The sequence below is a fragment of the Topomyia yanbarensis genome, chromosome 3 (genome assembly GCF_030247195.1).
Source record: "Topomyia yanbarensis strain Yona2022 chromosome 3, ASM3024719v1, whole genome shotgun sequence".
Lineage (NCBI taxonomy): Eukaryota > Metazoa > Arthropoda > Insecta > Diptera > Culicidae > Topomyia > Topomyia yanbarensis.
Window position 1 is genome coordinate 187,497,285 of NC_080672.1, and position 18,384 is coordinate 187,515,668.

An 18,384-nucleotide genomic window follows, 5' to 3' on the forward strand; every position below is an offset into this window, starting at 1 on the left:
AACAATTTTTCATTCCGTTTTCTGTGGTTCACCGACAGGCTACACATATTGTCAGGCACGTAGCCAGAGGGGGGGCTAGGGGGCTAAAGCCCCCCCCGAAAATTTTCAAAAATAAATTTAAGAAACAACATGTTTTTCGGTGACTCTTAAAAAAATTGTATCTTGTTTGGTTTCAACAAATTAATGCGAGAATTGTGAGGAAGATTGCTATTTCGAACCACCGAAGACAGCGGTCAGGATATCTACTCAGTATGCTGAGTGTGATAAAACAGTTCCCTTCATATTGTGTGACTCGTCGGAAGACAAACGAAACTGTTACTTTAATTCTTGCTGCGGGGATCTGTCGAATGATTGAGTCGCAGAAGCAAGAAGTAGTGCTCCAGCCAAATACGGAGGCTATTGACTTCAGGTCTTTTCGCATAAGATCGATCTTATGCGAAAAGACCTGAAGTCAATAGCCTCCGTATTTGGCTGGAGCAACATTAATGATGTGAAATATTTGCTGAAGGTGATTATGGAGGTTATGCTTACGAACATCGCCTTTAACGAGTTTAACCATGTCAGGCGTTCAGTGCTGATGCCATTTAACAAATTAGCCCAGGCGAAACCAGTCATTTTGCATAACAACTTGTAACATGTGGTTGATCCTCATATATATGGACGATGAGAAAATCAATGCTCGGCTACAAGATCTGATACCACTTACTTGCACCGTGGCTATTAAAAGATTCCTGTCACATTTGGAAAAAATGGTATTCATTATAAAGGACACATCTAGGAAGTATATTAATTGGTGTTTTTGTGGTGAAAATCTAGGTGAACAGACATATTTCCTCCAACCTGACCCTGCACGTAAAAACTGAATGCGATAGTATTATTTTACACATTATATCTTTGCATATACATAGTCTCCAAAACCATTTCCTGAAAAACAAACATTTGCCAAATTTTGGCTGCTGTTCGGATAATATTGACGGCAAAAACTGCGTCTAGTATCTCAAAATCAACGGTCGGCACCATCATTGAGGAAGTCGACACTCGTGACCCGTCAGAAATTCGCGAACATGGACATGGCAGTAACCACTATGATGATAAGGAAGTGTACGAGATAGAAATGAACACCACCGCGACATTGTTGGTTAGGAAAAATATTTCTCAGCCTAGTAAATAGTTCTCCACATGCAATCGCTAGTTGTTCGCACGAGATCTGTAGGACAACCATTTACGTTTTATCACTTTCATTGTTCACATCATGGAAATATATTGAAGACACAAGGCTTCATTTAGCTAATGCATTGAACCGAATAAAATAAACGAAATATATAATAAAATTGCAGAAGTTTTATAGAAAAGTGAGCTCAAAAACTGTCCCAAAATGAGAACTTTATCGCTAGTGGTTGTGTCTAACAAAACTCAGATATTATGTTATATATTAGCCAGAATAAAGTTAGTTAAAGCATAAGCAGATTGAATTTCTGTAATAGGTTAGTGCACTGTACGCTTAGTAGAAACATCAGGCATCTCACTTAAGCGTGCTAGACAAAAACATTTCCGTTAGTTGATGACAATATAGTCGAGAAGACAGTTTTTGTTTTCGCGTCATTTTAATGCAATAGTATTTCTGTTGACACTCAATTTCATTTTATGCGGAGAATGCGGTCCGTATTTAAACATTATTAGTCCGCAAAGTAGTGATATTTTAAACAATCGAACAATAAGCAAGAAAAATGCCAAAAAATAAACAAGCCAAAAAGTGGTAAAACAGCGGTTTTTCTGAGGTGTTCATCAACCCAAGAATTGTATACCGTCGTATATTACTAATGTTGTTCACATACAGAAACGTACATAGTAGCGGTAGGACTATCTGTTGTGATTTTATCCTTACTTTTCAACGGATGTCAATAGATGCTAAACCACATATTAGTCAATCAATCATAATAAACTTAATGTTGTAAGCAGCAGCATTTCTGTCTCTTTCGATGGTTTCCAATTAATGTCCATGTAAGTCTAAAAACGACCTGACGATACAGTGAACAAACATCATTAGCCTATCACGGAGAGCGACTAAAATGATGTAACTAGTTGAGTCTACAGTCAATAAATTGGGATTAATGTTTCGATTTCATGTTTTAGTTTTATTTGTGTTCGTTATGGAATAAAATGAGAGAGATGAGCAGAGATAACGAAGAAAAAGAGAGAAAAAATAATAAATAAATTGAAATCGACCCAAGAGCAGCTGTTCTATATTTTCTGGGCACTCAACTACAGAACAACAGAAATCATCAAAGAAAGTTGGCCTTACACCTACGTTATTCTTCGACAGAGGTGAAGTAAGTGCGATGTATACCCGTCCATATGTCGGAATAAAGAGATGCTGAAATTATTGAGCTTGTTCATATTTATAATATTTCTTTTTTTTTCAATCTAAAATTTTATTTGAAACGGCTCAATGCGTTAGCACAACTGATCCGTGGGTCTTTTAATTTTTTTTACAATAAGTAAAAAAAAAAAATTCTAAGAATGTCGGTCTGCCAGATCTTGTTGACGCAGTTTGCTGCTGCGTGTTGAGATCTTTTTCCTTGGCGGTGAGGCCGCTTGGTGGTCATTCAGTCTGCCTTCTCTCGCGTTATCGTTCCCGTCCATGTCGTCATCTGTACTGCTTTCTTCCTGTTCACGATCAGAGGTTCTTATTTGTTTCTTGTTCTTATGGGTCGCTGTTGTATATCCGTCTTCATCGGTATTTGCTTCTTTATTGGCGATGCTAGTTGTTGGTTTGGGAGCGGTTGTCGTGGTCGTTGTACCTGCATTATTGGGTAATTGGATCGTTGTTTTAGGTTTATCTGAAGGTATCGGTGGCTGCATGTTAGAGTTGGCTGTAGTAGATGAGTTTTGACTAGTTGCTTCGGCGCATGTTTTTCCGTAGTAGGCTGTATAGTTACAGAATTGGCATGTTGGGGTCTGCCCGGGATATGTAATTAGCGTTGTTTGCTTATAGGTCACGCCATCCTTCGGTGATTTGCATTCGATAGTCATGTAAGAAGGTATTGGTTTAGTCACTCGCATTCTCACAATACGAACGCCATTGGGAATGCCGGAGAAAAAATTTCTCCAGGTGTCATTCGTAATAGATTCTACTTCTCCATATTGCGACATTATTTGTTTGATGAAATCCTCCTTCGTGCGCGGGGCCAAATCATGGATACGCACGTCCACCATGTCGTTTTCCATATGCACGGGGATCTTGATTCTGGTGTTATTAAATTCGACCTCGTGTTGCATGTTGTTCTTTGCAATAAAGTTTTCGGCCTGTGCTAAGCTTCTAAACGTGATCAAAACACAGTTTTTACGTGATGTAGCTGAATGTAGGTAACTTCAGCGAGATTAAGCTTAACTGTTCGTGTTATCCCGTAGCACAGGCACTTTTGCTTCATTTGGCAAACACATTTTACTCCGCAGCCGGGGGCAACGATACAATTTGTATGTGTACTGATATAGAACAATAGCTAGCTTGATTCACTGGTGCCTGTAGCCTGCTATAGCGTAGCAATTTTTTTTGCTTCTGCTTTTTGCGACATCAGAAGGTAGACCTTCTAGTTCTTTTGGTAATACATTTAACAAATTTCACGTACCGTCAAGTCCCCAGTTACCGTGCGTTTAGGTGGATTTGACGTGACTTCAAATCCTTTTTTTTATCAAAATGAAAACCGCCCTCATAGTCACCGTAAAAATACCTATCTAAATACGTCACAATTTAGAAATAATATAAAACTATTACCAAATACAAATTTGTATTTGCTATTACCAACAAAACGAGAATAAGTAGTTGAGGACATTTGTTTGGCACCAGTGCACGTTATATGATCAACTTACGGTGTATTTAAAATTTTGATTCAACTTTAGTTGGAATGTTTCAATAAAACGATGAAACGAAAGGATTTGGGATCTGGATCTCTCCGATGGATTTAGGGAGCTAGTTCTTTAAATTTCGTGATTTTGAAACTGCACGGTGAACGACACATGCACGGCGACTGGCGATTTGAAGGAAAATTAGAAGATATTAGTAATCAGTGTTTTCATTCGATTTGTAGACAATTTTCTTTAATCAATTAAATTGTGGGCAGTTTCCTTCAGTTGATTTAATCATTTAAATTTATATTTTGATCCTATTGATTACCAAAAATCCTTCCTAACTGGGGTTCTAATCTACCCGACCAAGGCTAGTCTTGAAAATAGTTTCATTTAAATAGAATATATCAAAAATTGTGTTAGCATGATGCCTTGGAACTGGTAATACTCGCAGAACACCAGACAAAGAAAATAGAAGTTGAACCGTCTCTGCGCATCTACAAATCGCTTGCTAAATCAGAAGATTTTGTACGAATTTCGACATTCTCTTCGTTCGAACATTTTATGGATATTTTTCTACTCATTTCGGTTTAGCATCTTCTACGCCTTTTAAAGGTGTAGCTTGGAACACCTAGTGTTTTCCAGCACCGTCAAGCATTGTCATATTCGGTTAGCGCATAAATACTGTGAACTCTAGAATATACTTTGTTGTAACGAGAGTAAGTACTATAACCTTTCTTGTGACAATGAACATATTTTTAGGATTGTCTTTGATTTGGAATTGATTTCATTATGAACTTTTCAAAATTTAATTTAGTTTCTAGTGACTATATCAAATTGTCAGAATTAAAAGCTTTATGCAAATTTTTTTAAGCCCCTCCCGAAACAAAATCCTGGCTACGGGCCTGCATATTGTGCATTTTCATTAAAAAAATCAAGTCAATTCTTTGATTAGTTTTTGAGTTATCGTGTTCACCAATTTGAAAAACGCGGTTTCGAAAAAACGCTATTAAATGATACTCCATATCAAATTGCATCACGGAAAAAATGACGTGGAAAACAATCCATTTGGTATTTTCTCTTAAAAATTTGGGTGGAAGTTGTTTAAAGTGTATTGTTCACACTGTATTTTTATCGCTGTCAGTCTTAAGAAAATTGTTGCCGATAGATTGAAATCTGCGTGTGTCACAGCAAATACGCGCGAGGAATGCATGGCTGTTTAAAACAAAAGAAGTTCAGCGTGGTCACCGAGATTGCGGGAGACGATTCTAGAGGCTCAATACTAACAATTAAGCGGATAAAAAAGAAGTCGATTTTTTTGCCCACTACACCAGAAGCACTCTTAAGATGAATGAGATGTACACTAAAGCAGAGATGATGCTTATAGAGATGCGCGAAGACTGAAGCCAAAAGTTTCAATCGAACCCAGAACAACGGTTCCAAACTAGCAATGTAAACAAATATGGCGGATTTAGGAAGTAATGCGTGGGGAGTATCGAGATTGAAATGAAAAGAAATGCATGTCTGCATCCTGCATCATCGATACATTTTTTCTAGTGCAACGAAAAACATGTAGAAAGGCTCAGTAACGTAAATCAATGCGTTTCCAAGTTACATGATTGAGTATTGTGGGAAACATTTCAAAAAAGGAATTCGCCAAGCATTCATTAAAACTACAAGTCACTCGCTGTTTACACAATATTCCTGGTTGCCAAACTAGCAGACAAATAATTTGTAAAACCGTGCAGCCAAATTTACTGTTTTTCTCGCCGCGTGTCTTTATATTTAAAACATCGTCTTGGCACTAAAATAGAAGTCACCATCTTAGATGAAAACATGACTTCCGGAATTGACATCCGGTATCTATTCATTAACGCTATTACAAAAATTCTCACATTGTTGTGGTAATTGAAAATTTTACTAAACCGAAGTAGCCATCTTGATTTTCGAAATGGTCTCAGACATTGATATTTGGCACCTACTCGTCAATCCCGTTCCAAAAATACTCATATTGATTGGGCTTTGGAGAATTCCACAGAACCGGAAGTCGCCATCTTGAATTTCAATATGGCACCAGACATCGATATCTAGCGTCTATTCGTCAATTCCATTCCAAAAATACCCATATTGATTCGATTTTAGAGAATTCCAATGAACCTGAAGTCGCCATCTTGGTTTTCCAAATGGCCTCTGACACTGATCTCTATCATGCGCTCTATTAGGCCCGCTCTGAAAATATGCATGCTGATTGGGTTATAGAGAATTCCACTGAACCGGAAGTCGCCTTCTTGGTTTTTAAAATGGCCTTAAACATCGATATCTGACGGCCACTCATCAATCCCGTTCCAAAAATACCCATATTGATGGGGTTTCAGAGAATTCCACTGAACCGGAGATCGCCATCTTGGTTTTCCAAATGGCCTTAAACATCGATATCTGACGTCCACTCATCAATCCCGTTCCAAAAATAGCCATATTGATGGGGTTTCAGAGAATTCCACTGAACCGGAAGTCGCCATCTTGGTTTTCAAAATGGCCTTAAACATCGATATCTGACGTTCACTCATCAATCCCGTTCCAAAAATACCATATTTATGGGGTTTCAGAGAATTCCACTGAACCGGAAGTCGCCATCTTGGTTTTCTAAATGGCCTCAGACATGAACATTTGGCATCTACTCGTTAATGCTGTTCCAAAAGCAATCACTTCCACTTTTCCAAAAATCTTCGAAATTCTTTGCATTCAAAATGGAAAAGCAGAAACCGTGTAAATTTCAAAATCCGGGCAAAAAAAACTTGGACAAAAACCGTCTGTCTTTTGCCTTCATAAGGATTTTTGCTAAAACCGTGTTAATTGCGAAATCCGCGCAAAAAAAAATTGATCAAAAATCGTCTGTTTTTTGCCTACAAAAGGACTTAGAACATTTTTGCGAAACCCGTGCAAAAAAAATTGTTGAGAAATCGTCTAACTCTTTTGCCTTTAAAAGGACTTAGAATATTTTTGCGAAAAACCGTGTTAATTGCGAAAACCGTGCAAAAAAAAACTTGGTCAAAACCGTCTAAGTCTTTTGCCTTCATAAGGATTTTTGCTAAAACCGTGTTAATTGCGAAATCCGCGCAAAAAAAAAATTGATCAAAAATCGTCTAAGTTTTTTGCCTCCAAAAGGACTTAGAACATTTTTGCGAAACCCGTGCAAAAAAAATTGTTGAGAAATCGTCTAAGTCTTTTGCCTTTAAAAGGACTTAGAATATTTTTGCGAAAAACCGTGTTAATTGCGAAAACCGTGCAAAAAAAAACCGTGCTAATTGCGAAAACCGTGTAAAAAAAGCCGTGTAAAAAAAACCGTGCAAAAAAAACCGTGTAAAAAAAACCTTAGTGTATTTAAACGGGCGATATGTAGGGGAACATGGGGAGACTTGACCAGGTTTTCAGCTAAACCTGCATAACTCTCTACAAAGTTTTCAATTCTTCAAATTCTTCAATTTTTGCAATTAATTTTTGCAAATGTTATAAAAAAATTTCTGCACACGTTTTTTTTTGGTCAAGCCTCCCCACTGCGGGGAGACTTGACCAAGGCCTGGAGAGACTTGACCAAGAGAATATTGAAAAATCAAAACAAAAAATAAAGACATAAAACATACTGTAGTCCTTTTTCCATAGTGTCAAGATCCTTAGGTAGCAGTAAAAAATATAAAAGCGTTGTTTTTTCATAAATTTCGATTTTTTAAATGTATGTATATAGCTTATGGTATAAGGATCAACATTGATCTGATTTTGCAGTTAAAAGATATTCATGAGCATGAGCATGATGACCGTACAATTCGTAGTTGCTACTCCGTGATGGACCAGAACAAGCAAAATTGCACAGAGAATCAACGAATGGAGCCTGGGAGTAGATATCCAGTAGAATGGCAATAACGGCGCCGGCCACGTCCTTACAGCGATCGGGGAAGGAAAGTAATGTTAATGTAACAAACGTTGCTTTGGAGACCGTATATACCTCTGCATCTCCACGTTTGCCACGGGAAGGAGTTTTTTTAGTGGGATCCCGATCAGAAACACAACAGAAATATTTCAAAACTATATCTCGCATTGTTAATTGTTATAAATTTCTGTTATTTTAACTACTAACGAGACCAACAACAATATGTTACAAAAATTGTGTTCTGCTATAATCTTGATATTTCATTCTGATCGGGATGGGGTAAAGAACTATACAAATCTAGATTCACCTTGATAAGTGATACGATCTATACAGCTGTGTGAAGTATTATCATGTGTTTATTGCTCTTGGTAGCCGGCTGCCGAGAATTTATCATGGATTTATTGTTTGTTGAATTACTTCAGAATTTTTCAGTTTGTAAAACAGACAACTTCAACTCCGGACAACCGACTTTCGGGAGTGTTGCGTATGTTTAATTGAATCAAACGGCATGTGAATAATCCCATTATTCCATCTTTCCTTATTCCGCCTAAACACGAAATTTCAAGAACAATTCAATATTATTACTACGATTACTTTAACTGTCTTCAAACTTTTGTTCGAAATAGATAAGCTTGTTATTGCAATTGAGAACTTCGTAATACATGTAATATTTATCACTGGTATTATTTTAGTCTATATTTTCTTTCTTCCACGCACGATTTGATAAGACATCGATTATTATCTTAACTGTAGTACGATTTTAAAAAAGCATCACTACTAGAAATATAAATAGCAACAAGAATCGTAGACAAGAAAAACGAATAAAACCATGCGAACGGACGGTATGACGAAAGCAAGTCGATTTATTCTGTGATCACTCACACCACCCATGTAAGATTCATCTTACGAATACCAAAGTGCCATCTTCGCCATACCTGTATATATAACATTGGAACTATACCAATCACATGTCGCCCTCACGAGGCCCATACAACATCAACAGTACGGAAACTTCCGATGTACGGATCGTGTGAATTCGCTCACCAGACATGCATTAATTCCATCCCGTCTGAACGGTCACGTAACGTTTCGATCCGTTGATGGAACTTGTGTATCGTACTTTACTCGTCGATAAGACACAACCACAAGCACGCGCACTCCTCCGAAACACACCACGCAACACATTCATCCCACTCAACTCAACTCTAACATATGTATCGTTGAATCCTGGAGAGTTAGGAGACGTACGTCACCATTCATAAATAATGTAACGCATTTAGCGAGTGGAGGGGTATGACAAACCGTGACTTTGTGAAATATGGGGGAGGGGACCAGGCCTGAGCGCGATGTAACACACTTTTACTATAGAAAGACTTTTTTAAATTAGATGATAGTTGTGGCATGGTCGGAGGAGGAAATCGTTACGTCTGGCTACACAACATAAGAACGGATTCAATAAACATAAACCTCTCATAGATGCCTTTTTACTCTCAGTTCTCCCAAACCGGCTGTATAACTAAGAAAAAGTTAATCTCGTTATACGACTTTAAATTAAATAACATAAGTTAGAATAAACTCTGCACAAAGAATTTGAATTAAGCGTCAACCAACGATGGTCAACGAAACCCAGCTACACTACTGTAGCACATAATCTTTATAATGGATGTGTATATGTAACTTAGAACGCTCTCACCCGTTTGATGCACGCTCCTCCTGTCCGCTGATGCACCACCTTGAAAAAATAGTATACTCTAGCACACAGAAGGCTGGAAACAAGCCTTCTTATTTCGATTCTACTGATTGATTAAAAGTTGCGGTAAATGCAAATCAAGTCATTCCGCACAAACCACTTATGACACAAATTGGGCAAGTCACACTATTTTCTAAAAAAACACTATTTTGAGTAGTATTTCTTCACAAAGCACTCTTCAATTAAGAAACGTTGGAATTGCGCAACTACACGTCTGTACGCGTTCGCTTCTCGACAAGCTCTTTTCAATTGATCTGATTTTGCAGCTAAAAGATATTTTTTTCGAGAGTTGTCCTACTGGAGCTGTAGAGCTAGGTTCTCGGAAGGGCTCCCCGTCAGAATCACATACTACAATTTGCAGACGAGACAGGCAATGGCGCCCAATAAAACACTGCTTTAGGCCAATTATAGCAGGCCGTGATCCTGAATATGATATTCATTGTACGGTTCAGGTATGTGCGGGCGTAGAGACTTCGCAATCGCGTGTATCATCGCGAAGGGCTCAAGAATTTGTACGTTAACGTGTTCGATAGCGTATGCGTTTGAATGTCGCGTGTGCTAACGTGTATGTAACTTCGCGAGCATAAATTCTATATTAAAACCGCTTGCCTTTCGCATATTCGCGTGTGTTCGCGCGGACCGTGAATCTAATACTTAATTTTTCGTGTACGGCTCAGATTCTAGAAGAAAGTGAGATCTTCCATATCACTAGAGTTCCCGGACATGTCGGCATGTTCCATGTGTTGTCTAGTGTATATAAGCTATATTTTTAGATTGGTCCTATTGAATGTATGGACCTAAGTTATTAGGAGAGGGGATAATGGTTTCCGAACATGATCGCGCGAAAACGGACGTTTGTAGGTTCGTGTTCGAAAGTTCGTAAGTGCTAAGACGTTCAACGGCATTCACTTTATCACCGGGATGTTATCATGTTTACGAGATCGCGAGTGTAGGTGCCGTGGATGGTCGCGAGGGGCTCAAGCATTTGTATACTATCGTGTATGTCACGTGTATGTGACTTCGCGTGTATAATTTCGATTTTATAATGATGCAGCGTGTATTCTTGAATGATCGTGCGCGGAGCGTGAATCTGATGCTTAATTTTTAGTTTATGGTACAAATGGTAGAAGAGAGCCCGTTCCCCATATCACTAGAGTTCCAGGTCATGTCACGTTGGAACGTTTTGTTTAGTGAATATGCGCGTCACGTTTTTATTGGTTCAGCTGAAGGCATTAGTCCAGACTGCTAGGAACGAGGAAAGACTTCCGGACGTGACCGTTTCATGATCGCGCGAGTGGTGGTTTAATGTTTGAGACCGCGTTTGGAAGTTTAAAGGTGTTACGTTTACTTAACTACTGGGGTGTTTTCATGTTGGCGAAATCGCGGGTTTAAGTATGAATGGACTATTGCAATTGTATGGTCGCGTTTGTGACCAGGTTTGTGTTATAGCGAAGGCCACGAGCGTTTGTACCTATATGAGTATAGATAGCGTATAGTAGGAATATACTAATAAAAGGAATCATAAAACGCCGAATAAAGAAAAAACTGTTTTAATCCACCTAGTGTTGCAATTGTGCCATTTTTCTAAACTATGAGTGTATGGATGGTTATGTTCGTTTCAATTATGGAAATATCTAATACATTCTTAGTACACCTTACAACTACACACAATGGTTGGCCAGCCACGAACCTTATACCCTAATATATCCAATCCGTTCCTGAATGAATAGAATCAGAAGCACAAATTGAACACCGGAAGTATTATACGCCAGTTCCGCATCCATTCCCTGACCCAAATATCACAAATACTCAGACGAACACATACACAGATAGACATACGACTGTACAATTGTACACTAGTACGAAAAACTACCATTATTACAAAACTACAACTAATAGGTTTCTACTTATGTATTTATTAAATTAATTTAATTAGTCTATGCACGATGACGAAGTCGACCGATAAATGGACACACAATGACTCTCACTGTGAGCCCCGCCCACGAACACCGCCATCAAACTGTGGAACAATGTTTGCAAACACGGAACACAGCAAAAATCAATCCACGTTGACCCGCCAGTCGGCCACGTCACCGCGCACAGACTAGTAGTTGAGCGTTGCTATGCGCAGGTGCAGAATATGAAAAAACATAGCATATAAAAAAGACACATAAGCCCTCTCGGTCTCCTCGATGTCAATTGTCTTTCAGAAGTTCTGTTGCACTAATGCAATATGCAATATGCTTGATGATGTTTGCAATACCGTCAAACCCCTCAGCCTTGGGGAGGATGATTTTGCAGTTAAAAGATATTCTCATATAAAGTTATGTGTTGCCTCTCTTTCTCGCACATGCTTATAATGGAAAGTTTAAAAAAAATCGTTTGGTCTTCCAAGTTAATTAACTTTGTTGGTTAACCTTCAATCATTATGCAATCTTCAACAAAGCTGTTCGTTATAAAATATGCTACGCAACCATAAGTTGTGAGATATGCAGAGTTACTGTTCTTATTTCCGAGTTTCCTTATATATTACTATAGAAACTGAATCCTCTTGTGTGTGTACTAGAGCTATCGGAAAAATCCTATCCTTTGCATATGATTTTTGCCTCCATTTACCATTTGAAACAGTTGTTTTCCGAAAAAAGTCAAAATTGATGCCGGTCTAATATTTAATACATGAAAGAAGAACATAAGCAAATCAGTGCCAATCAAAACTGGTACATTAACCTTTATATAGAAGGCTTTTTTTTTTATATATAGAAGGCTGACTGCATGAAGTATTTTTTGTAGTTCTATCATTTTGGGAAATTTCTACTTTCTACTTTCCGTTTTCTTCAGTTTTCGCCTTGTGGTATTCAAACAGCAGGATGTTACTGTTACAGCAGTTACTGAGAATGCAATTTACGCACTAACCCAGTACACGTGCATTGGTAGATACCAAGCGGGGTGTACTGGAGTGTCGGGCTCTCATGGTGACACCGTGGCTAAGTAATATCGACTAAACTCAATTGGGCACCGCCACTGTTCCCCTCAGGGACTACCTCTCGGTATTACTTCTGGGGGGATGGCTGTACTTGATGTACTCACTCACTCTCGCTCACGCGTTCATACATCCTGTATGAGGCTTACTTGGGTGCTCGCTCTGTCACACCCTGATTCACTCTCTAATTAATAATATTTATTTGTGGATCGGTTGACACGATCCAGTTCTATAGCTCATAAACCCTTACTAGGTTCGAATTGGCCCACATACGCACACACAGACATTTGCCAAACTCGACGAACTGAGTCGAATGGTATAAGAGACTCAGCCCTCCGAGCCTCGGTTAAAAAGTTGATTTTTAGAGTGATTGCGTAGCCTTTCTATAGGAAAAAAGCAAAAATATGTTAAGGTATACACACACAAAAATAATGAAATTTAAACGACATGTAAATCAATACAAATGTAAACATACACAGATTGAATCAAAACTTTGATTGAAAATTACGTTAAAATCAATGCACTCAATTGTAGCATCAAAAAGCATACAATGTTACACTTTCATTCGTGTCATTCATTTTACAGCAATAAGCGTCTAAAAATACATTGAAGTGCATTGGTTTTCCGTTTGAAGAAACTGTAATTTTCAATCCACGTGTAGAATTATAACAAAATTCGTTGAAGAAAGCACGACAACTCGTGTGGATTTTTAGTGGAACTTAATTTTACATTTATATTCATGCTCCAAATATGTGCATGAAAATAAACTTAAAATTACAAAAAAAAATTTCTGTGTACCAAACATGGTTCAACTGAAAATGCCTCAAAAAGCGGCCATCTTTGAAAACGAAAAAACAGTTTTTTCTCACGTCGTTGGAAAAATCTTCATGAAAATGAATCAATGTATTCGGGGCATTGGTAGAGTACTATTGATTGATTTTCATGAAGATTTTTCACACGATGTGAGCAAAAAAAGGCTTTTTTCGTTCTCCAAGATGGCCACTTTTCCAAGCTTTCTCAGTCAGGCACGTAGCCAGAGGGATGGCTAGGGGACTAAAGCCCCTCCCGAAATTTTTCAAAAATAATTTTAAAAAACTGGCCACTTTTAACAAAATGTGTTGCTCATTTGGTTTGAACAAATTATTGAGAAAAAGTTGAAGAAGGCAATTTCTAACCACCAAAGGCAATGGTCACGAAATTCAGTGTGCTTTATGCTTTTGCTCGAGCCAGTGCGAAGCGAACGACAAAAATAGTAACTTTTATATTGAGTGCCTTGTCTGAAGAATAAAAGAAACTGTTACTATAATTGTTGCTGTAGTAATCTGTCGAGATCAATGAGTAGTAGAAGCAAGAAGTGGTGCTCCAGCCAAATACGGTGATTATAAAATATTAATTCGCATAGGACCGAACATTCATAATGTGGAACATTTCCTGAAGGTGTAAATGGAGGTTAGACTTTCGGAAGCCGCCTTTATCGAGTTCTACCATGCCAGGCATTTAGCGCTCAACAAATTAGTCCAGACGAAACCATTCATTTCGAACAACTTAAAACACATGGTTGTGTGTGTGACAATGCTATAATTAAGATCCTCCTATATATGGACGATGAGAAAACCAATGTTCCGCTACAAGATCGGATGCCGCTTACTCGCAGATTAATGTCACATTTGGGAGAAATGGAATCCATTCGGATGGGCAATTATTTAGGGCGAGAAGCAAGGAAGAAATCAGACATTCGCGAACATGATGACACAGAAATGTACAATAGCGAGATAGAAATGAACAACTCCCCCCCCCCCCCCCCCCAAGACATAGTTGGTGAGAAAAAAATATTTCCTCGCCTCGGAAACAGGTTTCCACGTGCAATGGCTAAGCGCTTGCGCGAGATTTGCCAGACAACCATTTAAACTCGTTATATATTTTTTTATTGTTTACATAAGGAAATATATAAAAGACCCACGACCCCGTTTGTTATTTTTAAATGATAAGTTTTTGAATTGCATGCAATTTTGATTTATGTATTAGGTCAGTGCTCACTGTGCACTCTGCACACTGTACTGTGTTACACAAAAAGTATTTCATTTCATTTTTACGAAGAATTCGTTCCGTACTAACACACTGTTAATTCGAAAATCCATGATATCTGCAACAAACGTGTAAAATAAAATTCTTTTAAAAGTGAATGGGTCAAAAAGTGGTAAAACAATAGCAATCACGAAGCGCGACTAAAATGTTGGGACTGATTGAATCTATAAGCCAATAAGTTGGGATAAGTGTTTCGATTTCATGTCTTCAGTATGTGACAGTCTTTCGTTCTGTTTTTGCTCGTCATGAAATTAAAATGAGAGAGATAATCTTAAATAAGAGAGAAAAGAGAGGAAAAAAATCGATCAATCCAAATCGATTCAATATCACTTTTCTATCTTTTCTATACACTCAACACGAGTGGTTTCGGAATTGCGCTCTGATCTTCTCATTTCGTCTTCGTTATTCGTACAACTTTGATGCATTAGGTGCAACAACTTTATTTGAAACTTTTTCCCAAATAGTGGTAAAACAAACCTGTAATCAGACAAACATTACAACTTTTTTCAAGAAGTCATACATCTCTTCCAATCTGGATGATTGTAAAAAATCAAGAGCTAATTATTTTTATTCAAAAACAAACCAATTACTGAGCAGAGTAGTGTCCACATATTTGTTTAACGAATTGACAAAAAGTTTTGCAAAAGTTTGCTTTAATTTAAAAACAGACAACTCTAAAAGAAAGCCTCTTCGGCAAATTAGATGTAAATGCGATGTGTTCTCTTCCATGTGTCGGAAGCAAGTGATGCTGAAATTATTATGAAATTAAACCTATATTTCTAGTTTCTAGTTCATCAATGTTAAATTTACCATTAGAAGCATTCACTAATCAGTGCTAAGCAATTTTCTTTCCATTAGTGAACAAGTTCTGAGCAGTTTCGTTCAGTAGATCAAATTCTGGATAGTTTCCATTAGTAGATTAAATCATTGAAATATATATATATATATATATATATTTGACATTGTCCAAAAACCCACGAATTCCGAAATAAAACCTTCAAGTGTTCAAATATAATATTTACTTAATCTAGGTAATCTTTGCAAGTTCCAACGGTTTTGCAAGATTCCGAAAGTCGATAGAGCTAAGGTTCTTATTCTTGCTTTGTAGTGAAATCAGTAGTTTTTTGCGCTCACTTTACATTTTGACTTTTACTATAGTTTCAGGGATCTCGGAAAATCAATCTACGATATTTTTAATTCGTAAGTCCAATGATATAAAAAGTATCTAAAATGAATCTACTTAAATAGATAGTTATTCTAAGTTGCCTGATAATACTGTCGAAGATAGTCTTTAACCCATTCCCCACGAGAGAAAAATGAAAAAATATTCTTCCTCAGGATTGTTATGATTACGACATTATCAGTATCATTTAAATTGAAAATTTCATAAAGTTGAGTTAACGCAAACTTCGGATGAAGTCACAGAACTAGTAATAGTAGCAAGACGCCTGTTCATGAACATATAAATCGAACCTATTTTCCGCATCTACAAATCGCCTACCTTGTCAGAAGATTTAAAGCAAATTTCGCAATTCACTTTGTTTGGACATTCTTTGCAACGGTAAACTTGGATTTCACACTGATATGTTACTATCCATGGAGACAACCTTGACGTTGGTTTCGTTCTCCAGATTAGCAAATGAGTGTAAAATTTCGTGAGACGTGTTTTTGGATATTTTTCTACTCATTCCAATTTAGCGTCTTCTACACCTTGTAAACATGTAGTCTAGAATGCGTAACATTTTTAAAGCAGCCCTAAATACTTTGAACTCTTGAATATTCATTTTTGTAACTAGAGAAATTTCTAACTTGTGAATTAATAATAATCAAATTTAATTCGTCGATGTACTATAGCCTTTCTTGTAACAGGCCACGTATTTTTAGGGTTTTTTAGTGTCTATTGTCTTAGTTTTGGAATTGTTTTCACTAAGAACTATTCATAATTACGTTCAGTTTCCAATGACTATCTCAAGTCATCAGAATTATTACATTTTTTCCTTTTTTTATTTCGACTAGTTAGTCACATTTTCATTTTTACATTTTAACGACATTCAATTAGCTAGAGATTACTGGGTAGGGAAAGTTGTGAAAATTAGAGCCATAGTACTCGAGTGAGAGCAAGGATGTGAAGTAAACAGATCGGAAAACTCGGAAGTGACAGGGTCATTAGAACAGGCTTAATATCATACGGGCTTAATTTTTGTCTTCTGCAAATAAAGGTCGATCTGTTTACTTCACATCCTTGCTCTCACTTGAGTACTATGGCTCTAATTTTCATAACTTTCCCTCCCCAGTAATCTCTAGCTAATTGAATGAAGTTAAAATGTAAAAAAGAATTATTACATTTATACAATAATTTTAAGCCCCTCCCGAAACAAAATCCTGGCTACAGGCCTGTTCTCAGTTGAACATTAACATATGTCTACAAACCAACTGAAATGTTTTACTTCTTCACCTTGCACACAACTTTTAGAACCTCGATCTTGCTGCTATTTTTCATCTGCGGGCTCACCAATCGCCATTTTTTCTCTGTAACTTGATATATTCTATCTATGTTGGATAGAGAAATATCATATTTTCCAAGAAACATATTCTTTTGATACGCTACGAGCTGTAAATAAATAAAGAATTGGTTACATGTCAATTTTTGTGTGTTATATTACTACCTGCTCATTTTCACATTCATCACACAGAAAAGACAGCCGAAAATTGGTTATTATTAATGCTCCTTCTTTTTCGTCGATGTACTTATTATCCTTTGTACAATACGTTGTATATAAAGACACATTATTAACTCTGGCGGCTTCGATTTCACCTGTAATAAACAAATACTGTATAAACCGCTCCCTAAGGGGTTACATACGTTTTTGTGCGAAAACTGACAAGAAAGTTTGAATTTACGTATAGGTATAAAACAACGATTTCCTGATATCGAACCTATAGTATTTTGGTATTACATTTATCAGTAGAATATACAAGCATGTTTATAACAGTATATTGATAACTGGTGGAGTTATAGCTTTTTCCCGAAACCCTGTTTTATTTAAGAGGCTTGCGATGATCATGATTGAAGACTAATAGATCAACTAAAATCCCAAAACTCAAAAAACCGTTAGTATATGAGTATATACCTTAAGGATTAGTTGACAATATTTTTTCCTGCATTCATGAACGTTTCGTTTTTCCTAAAAAAATCGCTGTTTTGAGCTCTATAAATTAAGCCGTGTGGTGTCCGGCGGGCTGAAATCTTTTTGCACTATTTCAGCCAAGAATAGAACCTCTGGGGACTGCTCCCATGTCGTAAGAGGCGACTAACAACGTCCTAGGAGTTCCTAGGGCTCCGTACCGAAGACTTAAGGAGTTCCTAGGTCGAGGTATTGCTCCGTACCGAAGACTTAACCTGGACGGACCTTAAGGTTTTACATCATAACCATTATCCATTCTGTATTTAGTAAATCACTGATATATAGTCAGCTTTTCTGATTCGCTATTCTCGATTGTGTACCAACGTTTTAAGTTTCTTCTGGCGGTTGTATAATAGCCGTAAAGGGCAAAATCTAATTCTACACTAAGTAATAGCATATATTAATATACCGGCTCTTCCACGCCAAGGTTTAACTTCCAGCTTTGGTTTAAAAACCGTTTTTTAACAAAAGTAAACTTTCATGTAGGAAATTTATTGAATTGGCCTTAGATGGAGCTGTTAAATTGCACAAAAAGTTTTTTATGTTGCAAGCGATCTGTAGATGTGTTAAATTAGTTTTTGTTAATTAAATCTGGAACCTTCTACCGACAAAT

The 18,384-nt window shown here is 37.3% G+C and overlaps 1 protein-coding gene across 4 annotated transcripts in view; it reads right to left on the minus strand.

Moving 5' to 3' along the window:
* The window catches only part of LOC131691083 (myotubularin-related protein 10-B), a 503,383-nt gene that overhangs the window by 205,193 nt on the left and 279,806 nt on the right, over positions 1–18,384 (minus strand). For 3 of the 4 annotated variants that reach the window (XM_058977276.1, XM_058977274.1, XM_058977275.1), the window contains exons 3-4: positions 17,253–17,401; positions 17,042–17,197 (exon numbers count right to left, since the gene is read on the minus strand). The exons of the other annotated variant lie outside the window; for it this stretch is intronic. In XM_058977276.1, coding sequence (XP_058833259.1) covers positions 17,042–17,197; positions 17,253–17,401 — 305 coding nt within the window. The remainder of the gene's footprint in view (positions 1–17,041; positions 17,198–17,252; positions 17,402–18,384) is intronic. 4 annotated transcript variants of the gene reach the window in all.